The sequence below is a fragment of the Amblyomma maculatum genome, chromosome 11 (assembly GCF_055883805.1).
Source record: "Amblyomma maculatum isolate TAMU_Amacu chromosome 11, ASM5588380v1, whole genome shotgun sequence".
NCBI classification, from domain to species: domain Eukaryota; kingdom Metazoa; phylum Arthropoda; class Arachnida; order Ixodida; family Ixodidae; genus Amblyomma; species Amblyomma maculatum.
In genome coordinates, this window is record NC_139354.1 from 86,801,637 (window position 1) to 86,823,726 (window position 22,090).

At 44.7% G+C, this 22,090-nt stretch overlaps 1 protein-coding gene across 1 annotated transcript; it reads left to right on the top strand.

Moving 5' to 3' along the window:
* Positions 1 to 2,018: 2,018 nt before the first annotated feature.
* Positions 2,019 to 7,004, top strand: LOC146174320 (uncharacterized). Its single transcript, XM_084585572.1, has 3 exons — positions 2,019 to 2,520; positions 2,796 to 2,913; positions 3,532 to 7,004. The coding sequence occupies exons 1-3, from the start codon at positions 2,203 to 2,205 to the stop codon at positions 4,782 to 4,784; spliced, it is 1,689 nt and encodes a 562-aa protein (XP_084441698.1). The 5' UTR covers positions 2,019 to 2,202; the 3' UTR covers positions 4,785 to 7,004.
* Positions 7,005 to 22,090: the final 15,086 nt, after the last annotated feature.

The following is a 22,090-nucleotide window of genomic DNA, read 5'->3' on the forward strand; positions in this document are numbered from 1 at the left end:
GGAAGAAGGTTGCACAGCATCTGTTTTCACTGTTGTAACCAATATATTTGATTGTTCTCCCTGCAGGGGGCACCTGTTAAAGCAGATGTTTGCGTGTACTGTGCGACACTATAGACCCCGAGCACCCACGCTTAGCCATCCCAGGTGAAAATTTCCAGTTGGGAATCTGGTGGTCCCAACACTGATGGTTTATTAGCAGAATCCTAACAGGTGTTGGGACCAACAAGTGTTGGGACCAGCAGGCGTTGGGACCAGCAGGCGTTGGGACCAGCAGGCGTTGGGACCAACAGGTATTGGGACCAACAGGTGTTGGTCCCAGCAGCTGCTAGAACCATTTCTGATCTCGAAATCTGCACAAAAATGCGACCAGTAGAAGAAATACTAATATGACAAACTGTTGCGAGTACTCGTTCTACTGGTTTTTGCAGTTTTCATGAAATCAACAAGCTTGCCACAGTTCTGATAATATTCTAATTTGGAGAAAACACAAGCACCCCCTTTGCTGCTCTAAGGCATGTAACTGCATTTGCACTCCTCAGCAGCAGGGCACGGCAAGAACACATACTCATCTTCTGTGACTACTTTTATTGATCTGTGATGGAATAGCCAACTTAGATCACAGCTGGTGCTGTTTTTCGTTGCCGAGATTTAATAACATCTTGAATCTTCTCGGCCAGGATTCTCCGAAGGTTTTTGGAAACTGGGTCCACATCCACACCCTTTTGTTGGCCCCAGTACCTTAGCGTGGCTGCAAAAAATTTTTGAGGTAGAGTAAAAAAATTAGGCATGAGGGAGGGCAGGCGATGCATTATTAGTAGGTGCTTGAATATATATCGCCCTACCTTTGCGGTAGCATACGTAACTGCTCTATTTATCCGCTATATATTTGTCACTTCAGTGTAGAAAGATTTCTAGAGCATACACAGGTAGAACGAGAGGAAGATGGTTTACACGGTATCAAGGAACACCGAACAGGGGTAAAGGGGGTATGCCTCAATTCACAGGTCGAGCCAACGTTTTGTCAAGTGGACTTGTTTCCGTCTGGGCAAAGCAATCATTATTGGCAGGGGTTTAAATAAGTTTTTGCTTCCGAAGAAGAAAAGCTGGGGAGGGGAAAGTGGGTGAGAAAAAAGTAGGTCATGAAGTGAAACAAACAAAAAAAAGTTCCTTCAGCATGCATTTCTCGGCCTGGACCCAGGGATCCTGTGGCCTGCAAAAGAAGTAAAAACGGCAGTACCAGGTTTTGTGCAGATACACAAAGGGACAAGCTTTGCAAAGGGCCCTGATAAGGAATATACCTAAGGGGAACAATCCTTAAAACTTAAAAGGGGGGGGGGGAGTACAAAGGCACAGAATAATAACTGCACAGTGAACCACAACTGACATGCAAAAAAAAAAAGTTTGAAGACTAACTGAAGTAACAAGTGATAAGGAGGAAATGTGCTTGGAGAAACATGTACAGCTTCTGCTATTGTACAGTTTATTCACAACATATGTACTCTATTCCCCTCCGCAATAGCATAAGCTGCACATGTTTCGCCAAACACATTTCCCCATCACTTGTTACTTGAGTTTGTCCTCGAACTTTATTTTTTTTTGCATGTCAGTTGTGGTTCACTGTGCAGTTATTATTCTGTGTCTTTGTACTTCTCCCCTCCACTTTTGCAGGAAGTTTTAAGGATTGTCCCCTTTAGATATATTCCTTATCAGGGAATGAGGTTCTTGTTGAGGGGGGAAGTGAAGAGGGGGATTACACGGCCCCCCTGTGTAGTGTAGTGACTTGCTTGCACTGGCACTGAACTTTGTCATCGAGTTTGACCTGCCCTGGAAAGGTGTCGAAGCGCTACAGAAACTGATTAGTCACATTCTCGATAGACATGATATACCTGCGACAAAATATCTCTTCAAGAAGTATGTGGGAGCTGGGATTAAAAGTGCTGTGTTTCACTTTTACTGTAACCACTGCATGACACTTGTGGCAGAGACGTCGGGGGACCTTGCTAAAAAAAAAACAAGTCCAGGGAACATGCACCATTTGTGGACTTGTCTACAGTGGTCGACAAATGCTTCTGGATGGACACTTTTTTTTAACCTTGCCCGTTTTGCAAGGACTGTCGTCACTGCTTGATGAAAACTGTGTTGCCAACGCACTTCATGAAAGACTGAAATGAATCAATCGAAACCTCGCTGCGGACACAGACAATGTCAGACATCACTGACGGGTCAGCATACAGGGAATTCAGGCGGAATTTGCCCTCGAAAAGCGATCTGACCTTGAGCTTTAATGCAGATGGAAGCCCTGTGTTTAAGTCTTCCAAATTCTCAATTTGGCCTGTGCAGCTGACAGTGAATGAACTGCCGCCGCAGCTGCGGCACAAAAACGTTCTTGTGTCGGCTTTGTGGTATGGAAAAAGTCATCCCAACATGAACCTCCTCCTAAGCGCGTTTGTCAAGCAGATGGAAGACTTGGCCAGCAGTGGTGTAACGTGGAAAGCCGCTGGTCAGTGTGTGGACTCAAAGGTAAATATACATGGTCGTAATTTTCAATTTAAAAAAATTCATATGTAACAAAATGGATGCAGTACATGAAAGATGTGCCTGTGTGCTGCATTTTTCACCTGTGTGCCATGTGACATTGCAAGTGAGATAGAAATGAACATAGAAATGCCAAATAGGCGCGAATAGATTGTGGGTTATGTGAACAGCATATATCTAACGGAGAGGATAACTTGTGGCTTCTGCATGCTATTGTACAGTATTGAAGGTTGTTGAAGCATTGTTTTTGATCATTGCAGGTCTACTGTTTCAGCTGTAGTGTAGATTCTCCTGCCAGAGCAGCAATGCAGAACTTCACGCAGTTCAATGGCCATTATGGTTGTTCATGGTGCTTGCACCCTGGTGTAACTGTGGATGGTGAGTAGAGATGGCTTTTACACATTTAAATATCTACTACTCCTCTGACATAGAGAAACCCATTATATTTCAATTCTAGAAGTTGGTAATAAAAAATAAAGGAAATCGAAGATACATTCCTAATTTATTGACATTTAGCTTCCTAATATCATCAGGCAAGAACACTCATTTTAGTTTTTGGAGAGCTCATTGTCTTTAGCTGCTACGTTTATATACGTGGCTTTCAGACCAGGGCCATTCTTATAGTAAGAAGTACAGACACAAAATATTCTTTTTCATTGTGAATAGTTTACAATCATTAAAAAAAAAACATGCTCTTGGTCATGGCAGAGGCAACATCGCTTGAGGGAACCCTCTCAACTGCCCATTGTGAAGGGCAGAAAAGGTGACCTCAGAAAGCAGCGGTGTTGCACTGTTTAGGTTTTCACAAATATTTCACTTCTCTTGTCTAGAAATATTTACTTCAGATTGATTTCCTGGTCACTGCTTTCATAGTCTTCTTATGAACAAAGAAATGTCAATCAGTTTGTCCCCCTGCATTGGTTGCTATAACATAACCAAATTGCCCAGGGTTTATTAGGAAAAATTTATTTGCATGTTTTTTCTTGCTGTTAACAGGAACTATCAAGTACCCCTTTGATGAAGTTCATCCTGACAGGGACATGGTGGAGACGAGAGAGAAGATGATAGAAGCTGCTAACACTGGCAAGATTGTTAAGGGTGTGAAAGGCCCAACGCCATTACTTAACCTGCCACACTTTGATATAGTATGGGGTTTTACTCCTGATTATATGCATTTTGTGTTGCTAGGTGTCGCACGGCAGCTCACTGAAGGCTGGCTGTCAGATGTTAATGCATGTTACTACATTGGGTCGCCACAACAGCTGGCTGTTTTAGACGAGCGTTTGTGTAATATAAGGCCCCACCTGTGCATCCCTCGCCTTCCTCGCTCTCTCACAGTCAGAAAGTACTGGAAAGCTTCAGAATGGCAGCACTGGCTACTCTACTTTTCATTGCCATGCCTTGAGGGCATTTTATTAAGGCAACATTATAAGCATTTTGCCCTCCTTGTGCAGGGAATATCCTTACTCCTTCTAGACACAGTGTCTAGAATTAATTTAGATACTGGTAGAGGCTGCTTAGTGAAATTTGTTGTCGACATGCAGTTTCTGTATGGTGAGAGCCAAATGACCTACAATGTTCATCAACTGCTGCACATAGCCAAAAGCGTTGTGCATCAAGGCCCTCTTTGGGCACACTCGTGTTTTGGCTTCGAATCAAACATTGGCCGACTGAAAGAGCTGGTTACATCAGCCAAGGGTGTACCCATGCAGATAGTGGAACGGCTAATGATGGCTAGCAGCTACAAAAGCTTGAAAGCTCGAGCTAGTCCCCAAACTCTGCAGTTTTTGTCAAAAAGTGACCCATCACGCACTACGAATATTCTTCTAAGCAAGCCCCGAACTGTAGATGAGCCATTGCTTGAGCTTATTCAAAATAAAATCGGCAACATAAATGGGCCTGTTGTGGAACATGACCGAATTTGTGTGTCTGGGTATGTGTTCCATAGCGAGAAGTACACAAGGCCACACAAGACTAATAGCACTGCCTTAGTCACAGCCAATGGAACATGTGTCCAGATTAAGCAGATTGTTTCCTTTAAAGACTGCACAGGATCTCTCAAAATTTTTGCAGTTTCCGACGCATTTGTACCTTGCTTCATATATGGGTCACTACATATAATGAAGTGCGTAAGAATACAATCAGTAAACCTTGTGGAATTAGAGGGCAGTATTACTCCATGCATATATATGGAGAGTGCTGGCCAGATATTTTTTGTAAAACTCTGTTTTAAGATGTGTAGATGCTAATTAGCTATGGAAGTATCTGCTTCCTATACCAGAACCGTTGTGACCCTGTGTTAACTTGTAGCTATACAGGTGCCCCAGCAGCAAAGTGGGAAGAAATATGCTGTCAAAAATAGAATGAATTAACACTTTTCTAAGTACAGCTGGTCGAAATCTATGTGATGACCACCTATCCTTGGTGCTGCATCTCAAGACAAAATTTGCTTAGTCCTGATCCTTTCTAAAGTTTCTGTCATAATGTGTAGCACCACAGAAAAAGCAGCAGCGTAAGATCTGGCCTGCTCTACTTCCTGTAGAAAACCAAAAATTGTTTTGTTAATGCACACAGCTTAATATGCACTTTAGGTTTGGTTTGTGGGGTTTAACGTCCCAAAGCGACTCAGGCTGTGAGAGACGGCGTGGTGGAGGGCTCTGCAGATTTTAACCACTTGGGTTCTTTAACATGCACTGACATCGCACAGAACACGGGCGCCTTTTCACCTGCACTGAAAAGCGGCCGCTGAGGCCGAGATGTAATCCTGCAACCTTGGGCACAACAGCCGAGTGCTGTATCTGCTGCTCCCCTTTGATGGGGGCGCACTTTAGGCTATTAGCACTGTGATTGGCAGATAGGGTGCCTCAAGGCCGAACCACATGGCAGCGTGTCTTCGGCTTTCAGCGGCGCCGCAGGCGCAATTCTGGCACTTGAAGCGAGGCAATGCTGAAAGACTTGGGTATTTGGCAGTGCCAGATCTTAGCGTCAATGCCAGAAATGCTTCGCAGTCGAGGACCAATGGCAAGCCATGCATGGGCAGTTGCAGTACCCACCGCGGCACCACCACAGGCGCACCTCGTTTTCGCAGAAGCAAAAGCTCTTTGTCCGTGCGCATGACTGCGCCTTTGCTCCCCTTACCTCACTCACCCTCTCCAGTAAGTTCCCGTCATCGCTGAATAGGGCGATTTTAGCTACGGACAGGGGACAATTGTTCGAACTTCCAGGCTCCCCCCCGTGCCTTGGCTTGCAAATGCCAGTTCGTAAGCCGTCGTGTGTCTGGTCACCGTCTCCGGTGCGCGCCGACACCCATAGACGAGACGCTGAAGAAATGCTGCCATGTAGTCAGGCCTTTAGCCACCACAGCACGTGCTTGACTTTGAATCACACACCATGTTTACTGTGTAACTGAACTGACTTTGATTGCTATTGCCGGTTCTCTGCCTATGTGAATTTACTACTGCTATTTCAAAGAGACGACCTTGACCCTTGAGCAAATGTTTCTCTTACTGTCCCCAACTGTCTTAGATTTGCCTTTACCAGTGTTTTACTTGTTTGAAAGCACTGCAGCGACTGACCTTGCAAAAACGTCACTTCGCTTTGTTGCTGCCTGCTCCTACATTTTGTACCAGTGTTTTAATTCATTGCTATTGGCAAGACATGCTGATATTTGTAACTGTTCTCTGGGATGTAGTATATATGTCACAATGTTATGCACTGTTCAGCATATAAAAATGCTACACCAAACAAGCTCATGTATTAGTGGATGATTTTTTCTTTTCTTTTATATATGAACATGCAATAATTGCTGTGCTTCGTAATAAACCACTGATAAATTTGTGGTCAACCAGTCATTAAGTCCATTCATTAAGTCAATCCAGTCATTAAGGAAAATCGTTTTGGCCCCACTGTAGAAATCATGTTCAAATTGAACCATTTTGCATCTTGAAGCCAGTTGATCTAATCTTAATGCAAACAAGAAATTTCTGTTGCTTGAACTAATTGACTCTACAGAAAACTATTAATGCTACTAGTGCCAGCTGAAACCAGCATATTCTGTTTTTTCAGAAAGAAACCAGCAACTGTAGTTGGTATCAAACTGGCCCAGCACAAAACATCACTAATGATTGCGCTGGGATCAGCTAAAACCAACAGCAGCTAACTGAGAAACCAGCAGGTGGTGCTAGCTAGCACCAACAGTCCCAATACAAAACCAGCAAGGCCCCTGTTGGGACCAACTAAAACCAGCAGGTTCCCAACTGGCCCAGTGAGAAACCAACAGGTGATGCTGCTGGTACCAACAGTCCCAACACGAAACCAGAAGGCCCCTGTTGGGACCAACTAAAACCAACAGATTCCCAACTGGCCCAGAGAGAAACCAACAAGTGATGCTGCTGGTACCAACAGTCCCAACAAGAAACCAGCAAGGCCCCTGTTGGGACCAACTAAAACCAACACAAACCAGCAGATTCCCAACTGCAAATTTTCACCTGGGATGCGTGGCATCGCCGTGTCTGGGGAAAAGGGGATCCTGGTGGTTGAGCCGATGCCGAGTGTTTGGACCTTTAAGGCCCCTCGGCGGAGGCAAAACACCACTTTGGCCCATGCTTCCCACAGACGGCACCTCCGGGCTGACCCACCCGGGGGAAATCGGCAGTGCCTTTTCCTGTCCTCCCCTCCATCTTTCACTTTCCTATCCCCTCTCTTACAACTGTCCTGTCTTCTCTTACCTTCTTCGTTTCTTCCTACTTCCAGGCGGCGAGGGTTAACCTTGTGTGGCTAACCACCCTGAGTTACACCATATTGGGTTATAGTTACGGTGTACAGCTGGCGTGGGCAGGACTTGATTGCCAATTCCTGTCCCGTCCCCTCGTTGGGCTCCATGGTGGGTGGCTGGTACCGCAGCTGAACAATATATATTTTCTATGGCTTCCTCTTCTTCTTCAACTGATCGCCCTCCTTCGAAACGAGGGCGCACCGACCAAACTGCCCAGTTCTTTTTGAAAACAAAGAGCACCTTCCCACACTTTCATGCAGTTCATAGTGAGCACTCAGAAAAGACAGCAAGACAAGCCTCACTGTTCATTGTTGCAAAGACACTGACTGAAGCTATAGGCAAGGGTTACAAGATCAAGAAGCTTGCAAATGGAGACCTGCTGTTGGAACTTTTATATCATCATCAGTATGAGAAACTCTCAGGAGTCAGTGCTTTTGGTGACATTCCTGTTGTGATTAGCCCACATCGTTCTTTGAATACTGTTCGCGGTGTTCTTTCTGACCAAGATCTAAAGTACATGACAGAGGAGGAACTGCTGGAAGGGCTGAAAGAGCAACACGTGACAAATGTATACCGAATAAAAATAAGACGTGACAACAAAGGAATCGAGACTAAACACTTTGTCCTTACCTTTGCACTGAGCGTACTCCCCGAGTCTGTGGAGGTGGGGTACACAAAGTCAACCTGAGACCATACATTTCGAACTCACGACGTTGCTTTAACTGCCAGAATTACGGTCACGGTGCTCAGAGCTGCCGAGGCCGACCCACTTGTGCAAAGTGTGCTGCACATGAGCACCAAACCGATGACTGTCAAACTCAACCCCATTTCTGTGCAAACTGTCAGGGCAACCATCCTGCTTATTCGCGTAGCTGTCCGGTGTGGAAGACTGAAAAGGACATAATCACTCTAAAGGTAAAAGAAAACATCATGTTCACCGAAGCACGCAAACGATTTTCAATCCAACACCCTTCCTATTCCTCTGTGGCGCAGCAGGGCGCGGCACCACAGGAGTCTTCAGCACCTACCCAGGCCACGAAAAATGAGTCTGGGGTGGTGCCATCCGCGCCCCTGGTGGAAGTAGCTGGTGCTGCTCCACTACCCCAAAACAGGCTGCGCTGACCCCCAGGTCAGCGGGCCCGAAGGCCTTGTTTCAAGGGGCAAGGTCTAAAACAAGTGCACCCGTGCCTTCTGCATGAACGTCCAACACATCTGAGGATGTGATTGACACATCTCCCTCCTCGCCGCCGCGTCAGCGGCGGCAAAGCTCTCTCGAGCGAAAACGAAGGGACAAAGTCCCAATAACAGGTCCAAAGGATCCAACTACCTAGGTTTTTAAACCATCCTCAACTAATATTTTACTATAGCATTTCTAGTTCACTGGAACTGTCGTGGACTTTTAAACAATTACACTGACATAACAGATATATTAGGTTCTTTTTCCCCAGTCGCATTGTGTCTCCACGAGACAAACCTTGGACCGCAGAATAAAAACATCCTTAAAAAGCATCAAGTCTTTCGTTGCAATCGACAGAACCCAAGCAGACTCTCAGGTGGCACTGCTATTGTGGTCCAAGGTGGTTTTCCAACCCGAAAAATCGACCTTAAAACCACATACGAAGCAGGTGCAGTCACAGTGCTCCATTTTAAAGCCATAATAATATGCTCCATGTACATTGATCCTCATCTAACCGTTACACTTCACGACTTAAAAACTCTTTTAATACAACTACCACAGCCATATCTTTTAGTTGGTGATTTTAATGCTCACTCCTCTTTTTGGGGAAGCAGACAAACTGACGTCAGAGGTCAGGTTTTAGAAGATTTTATTCTGTGCAACAATGTCTGTTTGTTAAATACGGGGAAACACACATACTGCTCTCCAAGCACTGCCAAATTCAGCTGCCTAGATTTGTCTTTTTGTTCACCAAGGGTTTTTACCGATTTTAAATGGGACGTTCTTGACAACCCCTATGGGGCGATCATCTTCCAGTCATTATCAGCCTAGCATCATCACTATCAATCACCCTAACAAAACCACGGCGCTGGAAGCTAAATTTGGCCGACTGGGCGCTCTTCCGCGAGGAAGCTGCCCTAGAAGAAATCTTTTCGGACAGTTCTGATGTGGACAAATTAAATGAAACTTTCACAGCATGTATTATTGCCGCCCCGCTTACCTAGCCATTGCACGGACTTTCGGTTTGGTGAGACAAAATCGTAAAGCATGGTATACGCAAGAATGTAGAAAGGCAAAAAAGGAACAAAACAAAGCATCGGGAATTTTACGCCGCTACCCAACACATGAAAACCTGATAAATTTCAAGAAGGCAAAATCTAAAGCTCGGTATATCCGCCGCACAGCTGAAAAGCAATCATGGCAGAGGTATGTATCTTCTATCAACAGCTCAGTTACATCCAAAGATATGTGGGAAAAAGTACATAAACTGGATGGAAAGTACTCCCCCTTCACAGTTCCATTTTTCACAACCTCTGGCACACAATTCAGTACAGAGGAACAAGCAGACATATTGGGAGAATATTTTGCTGCAGTTTCAAGCTCTACACACTATACACAATCTTTTTTAAAGTATAAATCAACAGTTGAAAAACAAAAACTCCCAATGACTGGTAGCGTAAATGAACCTTTTAATGCTTTAATTACCCTAGAAGAAATACATAGAGTACTGTGAGCTGGCAAGCACACTGCACCAGGACCTGATGATGTGCACTACGAAATGTTAGCCCATTTATCAGAAACCTCTGTAGAAGCATTGTTAAAACTGTTTAACAAAATCTGGATATCCGGAAAAATTCCTGAGTCCTGGAAGAAGGCTATTGTAGTGCCACTTTTGAAGCCCGGAAAGTCGCCAAATTCTCCAGGTAGTTACAGGCCAGTAGCTTTGACGAGCTGTCTTGCAAAGTGCTTTGAAAGTATTCTAAATATAAGATTGATGTTTGCCCTCGAATCCCAAAAACTGCTTGACACTCACCAGTGTGGCTTCAGAAAACGTGTTCCACTACTGACCACCTTGTCCGCCTCCAAAATACAGTTTGAGAAGCGTTTCTACATAAGCAACACTGCCTTGCCGTCTTTTTTGACCTTGAATAGCCTACGACACTACATGGAGGTTTGGGATCCTGCGAGATTTGGGAGAGCTTGGAATTCGCGGCAGGATGCTAAAATGTCTAGCTGACTTTCTACATAATCGATCCTTGCAAGTACGTCTTGGTTCCGTACTTTCTAAAAACTTCACACAAGAAACTGGTGTGCCCCAAGGGTGCATTTTAAGTACCACTCTTTTCATAGTAAAAAACTCTATAGCTAAAGTAATACCGAAATCCATTATGTACTCAGTTTACGTAGATGATTTGCAAATTTCGTGCACATCATCAAACGTAGCTACATGTGAGAGGCAGATTCAGCTAACTGTAAATAAGCTGGCATCATGGGCAGATAAAAATGGTTTCAAGTTTTCCACGCAAAAGTCTGTGGCTGTTCTCTTTTCTCTTAGACGAGGACTGCACACTGACCCCACCATCTACCTAAATGAAATCACATTACCAGTAAAACACGAACACAAATTTCTAGGTTTAACATTTGATAGGAAGCTCTTTCCTTCCTCACATAAACGTCCTGAAAAAGAAAGCTTCCAAATCTCTGAATATACTCAAAGTCCTCTCACGCAAACACTGGGGGTCTGACCGGACGTGCCTTTTGCACATCTACCGCACAATCATTCGCTCTTGCCTAGACTATGGCTGCATTGTATACGGATCAGCAAGACCTTCATATTTGAAGCGCTTGGACCCTGTACATAATTCAGGTTTGCGTCTTTCTACTGGTGCTTATAGGACATCACCTATCGCAAGCCTTTATGTAGACACCAACGAACCATCCCTAGAACTTAGAAGGACCATGCTCACATTTTCATATATCCTGAAAATACGCTCCCTATCAAAACATATATGCTACCCCATTGTCACTAAATGTGCCTCCAGAATATTGTCCAAAAATAGGCCTCAGTCAATCAAACCCTTGTTACTTCGATTTGAGGATAAATGCAAATAATTAGGAATACTAAACGCCCTCCCCAATATTGCATCAAGACAAAATTCACTGCCACCATGGTACAGCCTTCCTGTTGTGTGCGATTTCACACTAACTCAGTTTTCTAAACATAAAACACCACCTGAACACATCCTGCAAGAATTTCTAGCTCTTAAAGGAAAGTATGACAATTGCATACAATTTTACACGGATGAATCCAAGACAACAAAACACATAGGAAGTGCAATAGTGCATGGAAAATGGGAAAAAGCTGTGAGATTACCTCAGTGTGCAAGTATTTTTACAGCTGAATGTTATGCTCTGGCAGTGGCTGTAAGCAAAATAGTCAACGAGAACATTACAAACAGTATTATATACACAGACTCCTTAAGTGTTCTCACAGCCCTTCACCACAAAAATGCAGTTGTACCACTACTTGAGGAAATCATACACAACATATCAACAGCCTCTGTTCGAGGACATAAAATAACATTTTGTTGGGTCCCGAGTCATGTCGGCATTGGAGGCAATGAGAGAGCACACTTGCGCTTCCCAGGCCCATGGAAAACGAATAAAGAACATAGACATGCCATACAAAGACTGTATGATGCTGGTGCACAACAAACTAAAGGACGAATGGCAGTCATCATGGAGTAGGGAGGTAAATAATAAACTGCAGTTGGTGAAGCCCACTTTAGGGGAATGGAAATCATGTTGCAATCAAGAATGTTTTATAGAAGTGATTTTATGCCATCTCCGCATTGGCCACACACATATGACACACAATTTTTTGTTAAGAAAAGAAAACAAACCTCTGTGTGAAGAATGCGGACAGGAACTCACCATAAACCACGTTTTACTTTCATGCACAAGATTTGAAATGCTAAGGAAAAAGTATTTTACTCGATTTTACGATGAACACATTCCTTTCCATCCAGCTTTGATTTTAGGTGAAAGCGGACTTGTCGATCTATCATGTGTTTTTAGCTTTTTAAAGGAAGCAAATGTTTTACGGAAACTGTAGAATAAATAGTGTACGCCATTTACAACCTTGTGCTTGGGGCATGATAGCCCGAGCTGCTTATGCGCCATTAAACCCAACACAACACGTAACACATTTGATTGTTCTGTGATAAGGTGCATTTGTAATCGTCCAATAAAATTCATTCAGTTCCTGTACCTGCCTGAGCTTGTGTCTTCTGCTAGTCTTATTTTCAGCAGCAATAGAGGTATAATTAAATAATTAACCAGTCATGAACACTGACAAGGTGTTGCAAAATATTTATTGAATTGCACTTTGTTTTATCAATCACGAACGGAAAAAAAACAATATTGCACTCTAAAGATCCTGTATTGAACAGCGTGAACAGAGACAAGCACAAAAGATGAGGGAACAAACGAACACAGTGCTATTTTGGCACTATGGGCTCCAGGGCTCTTTTACTGCTGGCTCATTTCGTCCTCCCAGCAGTTGTCGCAGCACTTCCAGTTTTTCTTTGTGACATAGTCCTCGGCGCTCTTCTCTATCTTCATGAATTTTCCACATCATTTCTGGTATACTTAGTTTTGATCGCTCTGCTGGAGCTGTTTGACTGGGTTTTTCTGTGCGGTATTCTAATCTTCCTGGTCCCCGCAAAAGCTCAGGTTCAATGCTGTCGTCTATAGATTTGATTTTAGCCATTTCATCATCAAATGGTATTTCTGTAGGCTCAGAACCAGAAATGGAATTTTGTTTTTTGCCTTCAGATCGCCTTTTTTTTCACAGTTTTAAATCGGTTGTGGCACTGTTCTCCAGTTTTAGAGTACCCAGTCTCTTCTTGAATGTCGAGCGCAATTGCAGCCCACATGGGCTTCTTCTTAAATTTCTTCATTGGGCTTACTTGGCTCAGGTAGTCAAAGTATTTGTCCAGGAGAATTCTGGTTTCTCCATCGCTCCATTCACTCGGAGTCTGTGAAACCTCTGGGCTGTGGTCATTTGTTCTGTCGCCATCTGCTGATGAGAAAAAAGAATACAGCTCAATTAATGTTTCCAAGCAATTTATCGCCAACAAATAATTCACACAAGCTGGCATTTGCACAAAACTAACAATGAAAGACTCATATAAAAGAAGTCCACACTGAACATGGTTACTAGCTTTCTGCGATGTGTATTTCATGAGCTCAATTTCTGCGACCTTAGACGTCCTCAAAAAGCTTTTAGTCAATTCATTTGGGGACAGTTTGGCTACTAAAAAAACATTAAAAAAAATTCGAGTACTTGCCAGGGCCAGAAGACGATGCTGTGCTCGCGATCCCCGAGGGCTCTGGGACTCCACTGGAACCTCCACCGTTGACTTTCCCAGAAAGGTTAGTCTCACCGCTGATTGACGCGACTAACGCATGCAGCTTTGGCGGATCTGTAAATCATCAAAGACCAACCTTCAGAATTATTTTGCGGGCTATTGCAGGTGCGATCGCGGACTTTGTTACTATACTCACTTGCTATAATGTCGTTTATTTCTTCCTCAGACATCGCCATGTGATGCTTTCTTCCATTAATTATAATGTCCATTGTGTTTTTGGAAAAGAAAGGCAGTCGGAGTATACAGTATAGCGCGGTCAGAGCAGTCACCTCGGAAGACAAGCTGCTGCTGTTGCCTGATTGATTGATTGATTAAAACTTTAATTTCCACCGATTTAGGAGGCCCCCTACTCCCCGCTCCTGGCACGCAGGCCTGAGGAACGGGGGCTGGAACCTCCGCGACTAAGGACTGGCGAATATACATTGGTTATTCGCGGCCTCAGCCGCCAGGCGGACGGCTTTCTGCTGTTCAGCGGGGACGTCGCTTCGCAGCAGGGTTACCCAGGCTTCTCTACTTTTTATGTTGTCCCTAGCGCCCGGAGACTTAGGGCATTCCCAAATTATATGGTCGAGGGTCCCCCTCGCTTCGCAGGCTTTACATTTATCGTTTTTTCTCTCCTCTATCTGGGTGTGAAACAACCAGACAGGGTTCGGGAAATTTCCGGCTTGTAATCGCCGCCAGGCTATGGCCTCTTTATTATTTAAGCTACGATCCGGTGGCGGCATCAGACGTCTTCCTAATCTATAATTTTCGATTATTTCTTTATAGGTTTGCAAACGTTCGTCCATCGCCTGGCAGTCGGGCGGCTCCGCGTTTGCCCGGAAGTAGAGATCTCGGGCTAAATCATGGGCCGCCTCGTTGCCGGGGACGGACGTGTGTGCTGGGACCCAAATTAAGGTGATTTTGCAATCAATTTTAGTTGCAGCTTTTAGAATTCGGGCGGCTTCTTGTGAGACCCTGCCTTTTCCGATATTCCAGAGAGCAGTTTTACTGTCGCTAAAGATCAATCTAGCCTTCGTTCCGACGCAAGCGAGCGCTATTGCGACCTCTTCAGCCGTGTCTATGTTTCTACTTCGGATGGTGGCGGAGACGACTGGTGCGCCGCTACCATCGACTACCGCGGCGACTGCCGCCTCTGATAGGCCGCTTGCAGCGTCTACGTAGGCAACTTCTTTTACTCTGAATTCTTTTGCACTTTTAACCAGTGCTTCTGCTCTCTTCTCCCGTCTCTCCTTGTAGTATTCTGGGGGCATGTTGCGGGGGAGAGGACGGACAATGATGTTCTCGCGACATTGTGGTGGTAGGGCAACCTTGTCGGCTGTGCCCCTATCTATTTTTCGACCCACCCATTCTAAGATGGTTCGACCCGTGCTCGACCTACTTAATCTTTCATGTTGGGCGATTCTCACCGCTTCAGCAAGTTCCGTCTAGCTATTATGCACTCCCATCTCTATCAAGCGTTCCGTAAGAGGAGATGGGTAGACCCAGCGCCCTCTTGACGCAACGCCTGATGAGTGCGTCTATCTTATCTTTTTCATTGGTCCTGATGTTGAGGAACGGTGTGGCATAGCATATTCGACTTATTATGTACGCCTGCATCAGTCTCAAGAGGCTTCTCTCTTTGAGGCCTCTGCCTTTGAATGCAATCCTCCTAAATATTCCTGTTACTTGCGTCGCGTAGGTAGTGAGTTTTTTTATCGTTCCGTCATTATACCCGTCCTCTTGAATAAAAAGTCCGAGGATTCTGATTTGCTGGACTCTTGGTACGGTTTTGCCGTCGACCTTTATTTCTACGTTAAAGTCGCCCTTGCACCTCATTGATTTTGGATTATATATGAAAAGTTCGGATTTTTGCGGAGAGCACGAAAGACCCCTTTCGGCCGCGTAGGACACAATGGTGTCCGCCGCCGCCTGTAGGCGTTCCTCTATGCTGCCATCGCTGCCGTTGTTCATCCAGAGATTAACGTCGTCCGCGTAAATGCTGAACTTCAGGTCTTTTATGACTTTAAGAGCGGCAGGAAGGCCTCTCATCACCACGTTAAAAAGGAAGGGGGAGAGCACCGAGCCTTGCGGAGTTCCTTTACTTCCCAGGTGGACAGTGGGGGATTCTAGGTCCTGAAACTTTAGTTTCAACGTCCTGTTTGTCAGGAAATCCATTACGTAATTATATGTCCTCTCGCCGACTCCTAATTCCTGTAGTCCCGCGAGAATTGCCTGGTGTTTTACGTTGTCAAATGCTTTTGTTAGATCTAGTGCTAGAATTACCTTCGCGTCTCTGGATTTCGAGTCAATTATGTCATGTTGTAATCGGAGCATTACATCCTGTGTGCACAGGCCCGGTCGGAACCCGACCATCTCATGCGGCCACAGGTCGTTTTTCTCCATGAAATTAGTTAGCCTTGTTTGGATTACGCGTTCCATAAGCTTTCCAATACACGAGGTTAGAGAAATAGGTCTGAGGTTTTCCAATTTCGGGGGCTTGCCAGGTTTTGGAATTAGCACAACGTTTGCAGTTTTCCACTGCTGGGGAAGACGACCGCTACTCCCCAAGCATCCTTGGCCGACCATTTACTTGTGGCCGACGTTCGGAAAATGGTCGGCAGCCTACTTAGTCGGCTAGTAAACCACGGCAAGCGGTCGGACCGGAGGTGGCCGCCAGCCATTACGGCAAGTAGTTCGCAGCGGGCTTTGGCCCGACTTTTCGGGCAGACTAAATGCCGCGCACGGCGCCAGGTTAATGGCAAGAGTGCGGCAATGCGTCGGCCCGACTGCTGAGGCGGTACATTGAAAAAAAGTTATGAAGAGCACGACTGCTACTTTTTTTAACTTTGCCTGTTACTTGGCTTTTTTTCGCGATGTTATGTAATTTGCGCTTAGTATGGAACAAAATGATACATGTTATTTAGTGTAAATGTTTTGTTACATTAAGTAATGCTATTGTTTGTTTACCTTGTCGCTCACATTTTTAGTGAACCCTATAGCTGGTAGTAAAATTATTTACCGAGTTCTGATAAACAGCAAGCCACAAGGTGACCGCGATTTCATGTGTAGATCATGTCATTAAACTGTTTGCTTGTTACGAAGCGCAGCGGTAGGTGATGTAACATCAGTTATATTTTGGCGCACAAGCTCCCGCACACCCCCATTTAGCCCGTATCACTCACTGAAATTCGTCCGCTATATGGCAGGGCACTTGAGTAGACGCAACTTCGCATTGTAAGGGAGGAAAAGGCTATTGTGTAAAATAAAAGAAGCGGACAGAAGAGAAAAAGCACACGGGGGCAGACATTATGCGTAGGGCATTAGCAAGCCTTGGCCGCGGCGAACGCTCCGGCAGGCATGCAAAGAGACAAATTCTAAAAACACGACTTCGCAGCTGGAGAAGAAATGCGTACACGGAGGGAGACCCGGACGAAACAAACCGACCGCGCGCTCGGACGTTTCGAAGGAAGGGCGGAAAAGAGAGGGGAAATGGTGGGAAGGGCGGGGCAACTGTGTCACCCCCGCAGCTCGAAAGTTGGTGGCGAGCGAATTTCTGACTGGGCGAGAGAAGAGATGTGCACACGCCGACTTTGAAGAGAGCACGCAGTTTTGTGGTATTTGTATACTATTTTTGAAGGAGCTCTTTTCGAACAAAGTTGTCTTACGATCAAATACATGAAGAAAAAAAAAACGAAGGAAAATGATTATTGTCCAGGTTGTTAATCGCATACTTTTTTTCTCAAAACAGTCTGGTAAAGCTAAAAGCCGCGAGAAAACGGGCCAGCGTCCTTGTCATTTGGTTTTGTTTCTTTGCGTGTGGCCCATTCATCCTCTTTTACGACCTGCCGGGGTGGGACGAACGGCTCTTTTCATTTTTTTTTTTCGGAAGTCGGAGGGGCGCATTTTCGCAGCGAGCGGTCCGATTCTACACCGGAAACTACCCCCCTCTCCTCCCCCGCTTCTTGTCAACAGTTCTTGGAAGACTCGGCAGCTTGTGATCGTGGGTGCGTGCGTGCTTTCAAGTTCATTGCAGAAGTGTAGAGCGCGACCAAGAGACGATCTCGAGCGCACGAGGACGCTGTACGTGCGAACGAAATGTTGGAAATGTAAGCGCGTTTTCCAAAGTTGCGCGTTATTAGTTAAAATTACAAGACAGTCAACTTTGTTACCTTCAATAACTAGGCGCTGGACAACCAGACCTCTTTTTCATTCGCATTTATATATTGTCAGGACAAGTGACTCTAGTAGTTTTCAACCGCTGTATCCTTTCAGTAACTCCGCCAAGCCATCCTGAAGTAACGCGCTCCTCCGGCGCGTTTGGACACAAAAAATCGGAAATGCTCCGCTGTTTCTGTTTTTCTGTTTTTTTGTTTCCTTTTTTTTTCTTTTTGCTCAAATAATGGGAGTGTGGTTTCATAGGAACGATACAGTTGATTTTTATTTATTTTATTAGTATTTCGCTTTTGTTTTACAGATTGTTTTGAATTATGGCTTCTATATTTTCTTGCTTGTTACTGTCCACTCCTGGTCCGCGAGAGACATATTTTCTCAACGCATCCTGCATATCAATATGAGTTTGAGACCCCTATGTTATACAGAGTGATTGAAAATTAATAATATTTATTGAGAGCTACACGAGGTACGCGCAATAAAAGAAGCTAATTGAAAAGAATTCTTTCCTGAAGCAGCTGCCGCAATTTCGGGTTTTTGTTGTGGCTTCAGACTAATAATATGGAGAACTTTTAGTTTTAAGGCGTGAACATGTATCGGAAGTGATTAAAGCGAATTATCTGTCGTACGTACTAAGCCGAGAGATCGCTTGTAGAATAGCCCTGCATATGGAAGGAATACGGAAAGTTGAGCTAGTTGGTACATGATTGCAAATTACGAGCGCTGCGACGGAGAACAACAACGAGAGAGTAAAGCGCCTGTCCTTGTCTTTACTCTCTCGTTGTTGTTCTCCGTCGCAGCGCTCGTAATTTGCAATATGGAAGGAATGCTGCATAGGTCCAGAAACTTAGGACTTCTGCTTGAAAAGTACCGGGATAAGAGAGTAGAAACGATCATGACGTCATAGGCGTGAACTTCAACCATTTACATAGCAGGGAACCAAAGAAATCTTATTGATAAACATGGAAATAGCAAAGCACACTGGGACAATAAATAATGTTTCAGTAAAACAGCAAACAGTACCGAACATATAAGATAGCGGCAAGAAATATATAATGCAGTGAGTTTCTGGTCACACGTTGTATATCAATAATGCGCAGCTGCAACAGAACTCCCTCGGGAGCTCTGACCACCTAACAAATTTCCAGACAGTCGATTGCTCGATCCTTTGTGCTCACACATATACGCGTGAGCCGCAGGCTTACGTCTTTCAAGACAAGAACCGAGTTCAAATCACTTCGATGTACAAGTGACCTTCCTGAGTTGGATGTGCCGCGTCAACAACCTCCGGATAAAGCTTTGCTCTCTAAGAACTAACAGCTGGCTATATCTAGGTGAGACGCACTAGCATGGGGAACAGTAGACAACGGGGTCACCGAAAGAATACGATCGACCGCGTTCCTATTCTGCCAAATGATCAATCCCATGGACTTCACTACACGTTGTTCGAACGCTTCGCGCGGCCTTCCACTGTGCGACGAAAAAGCTCACGGCGCTAGGCAGCGGAATGTCCAAGCTGCGACGCAGTCCTTAAGGACACGTGTGTGAGACTCGACCTGACCAAAGTTGACACAGTGCAGATCAATATGCCAGCTGTAAAGCCTGTTTAATTTGGTGGGGATCGAATACGCCACACTCAGTGCGCCACCGAAAGTCTCTTACAGCATGCGGGAGATTGGGTGCAACAGGCGTCTCCCACTTCGCATACCTTTGGCACATATGTCTAGGGGCGCAGAATAGCAGAGCGCTTCGCAGAGATTAGATACTGCTATGGCTATCCATGCTCCGTCTACGAACATCTCCTCTAACTATGCGAACACGTGCGCCTGTTTCCCCTGACCATGCACTACAAACATCTGCCTTCTACTTCCAAGCCAGTATAAAAGTTAAGGCCGCCCAACGTAATCTATGTGATCCACTAACTCGGATACCCAATAGCGCACAACAAAGGGCATAATGAAGACAAGGCGGAACCCAAATAGGCGCCACCACCTAGCTATAGAGAAAATATAATCAAAGTAGATTGACTTTGCAAGACGAATACACAAGAAAACACGTGCTAAGCCATGCAGGGTCGTATCATTGGGAGGCTGGATCAATAAACAATCAAGGAACACAGATGTGGGAAAGTTGGCACCTGTGTGCACTAGGCTTTATCAGAAGTATCGCGCATACGTTAATTAGCTATAACTTTAGAATGAACAAGATGTCCGAGATTATTGAGTTAATAGTCTATCCCTAGTGTGACTATTGTGACGCATGCACGTACGCACGCACGCACTTACGCACGTCTGCAGTCGCACAGAGTAAATTGTTCCACGACCTTACACAGTGGTATGATGGAATAGTTAACAATAATTGAAAGAAGGAAATAAAAATTAGGGGGACGCTCAAGCTTCCCCTTAACATTTGACGGGATACAACGCCTTCTCATTCTTCTCTCTATCTCTCTATTTCGGTGGACAACCGGAGTTAATTGCAAATTGGTTATAGGAAAGTAAAGGCGCAGCATCTGTCACAGATCCCGGTGGGAACCTGGACCGCATCTGCATATTTGCTACCACATTCCGAATATTTCAGACAAAACTCGACGATACTCAAGCGAAAACTGGGAGCGAGGTGGCTTTTGGACCAAATGAGCTGTAACGCTTCGCATATATATGCTGCACTCTCGATAGACGAAACTCGGGTATATTGCCGACATGAGGGTAAATGGAACAGCTTGGGACAAATATTTGCCCGCCTCAGCTAAAACACGGGGATTAGGAAAGCTTTATTCCTGATATATCAATATGCCGAGGCCGACTGTCTTTATCCAGAACACAAATGTGGTCCTGATAGTTTTCAAATAAAAATGAAAGGCACGCAAAGAGCCGATCGCCCGGACGATTCGCCTGTCGAACGTAACTTCCTGCGAACACAAGCATTGTGCAAGAAGTAACCTTTGGTTCTTTTGAGAAAATTCAAAGGGATCCGCGCAACATGACAAGGATCGATCGGCTCCTGCACCAGTGGTGGTCTACATTGTGTTAAATTCTTCAACGTCAGCCTCACACGCAGAAATATGGTATGAAATGCCAGAATATATATAAAGTTCCTCGAATCCCCTTTTCCCCAGCCGCGTATTCACTGCTGCTATAATATATCATTAAATAACTGTGCATATCAAAGTAAAGTCTCCTGCAATACCGCAGGTTTCCCCTCTACGTTCCATGAGGCAGTCGGCTTAGCAGGAGAAAAGTGGAAAATTCGTATCATTGATACAGCTATTTTTATGCAACATTGAGTTATACCGCGTGCATGATATATATTGACACTATATCATTTGAGCCTGCTGATAGAATTATACATTGCGCAACAGAAGGTGAAATTAACTGTTATTTATACATATTTTGAAACAACGCTTTAACCGCGCCTAATTGAGCCGCGGCGGGTATGGTACACTCTGTAGTTGATCGCGAGTTGTCATGAACAATTATGCTTGAATTTGTGAACTGGTAGGCGCTGATTGTCTGTTTGAAGCATACTTAGTATTAAGTGCCTAAGATTTGCGCGGTAACTGCTACGAACCTACGAATTGTCCATTTTTTTTATGGTTAAATGGTAACCTCTGAATTTAAACAACCTCATCATAAAGTTAACCTATAACATAACCCTAAGCAAAGCCACGGTAAACCGAAGAGATCACGTGCCTTTAAGGTTTATATGTTAACCGTCAAGTACTTTTGCCAGTGCCCTCGAAACCTATCAATCCTAAACGCCCTTAAATTCGTTTCGCAGCCTCCGTGAGTTTACATTTCGTACGGGGTCAAGAAAAGAGGCGGTGAGCTTTTATGAGCTTTCATCCGGATCCGATGCACTTTGCCCTGCGACCTTCTACTGATTTTCATGCATCCCTAGAACAAATGGACAAAATATATTTTTGTCAGAAACTTGCAGCAGTTACTATGTGGTTTAATCGGTATTTACCAGCTTGAGCTCGAAGTCACGGGCTTTAGTCGAGCTGCAGAAGCCGCATTATGATGGAAACCAAACGCGAAAACGGAAATGTGGTTTGCGATTAGTATGACAGCCCGAGGGGCTCTAAATAACCCACGTACTGCTTTGGGAAGTATAAATCCGCATGGAGTATGTAATCTCTGCAAAGGCACTCATAATATACAGTGTTCTGCAACTTAACTGTCTTGGAAATTTTCCAAGACGGTTCCGATAAAGTTGCAGAACACTATATACGTAGCT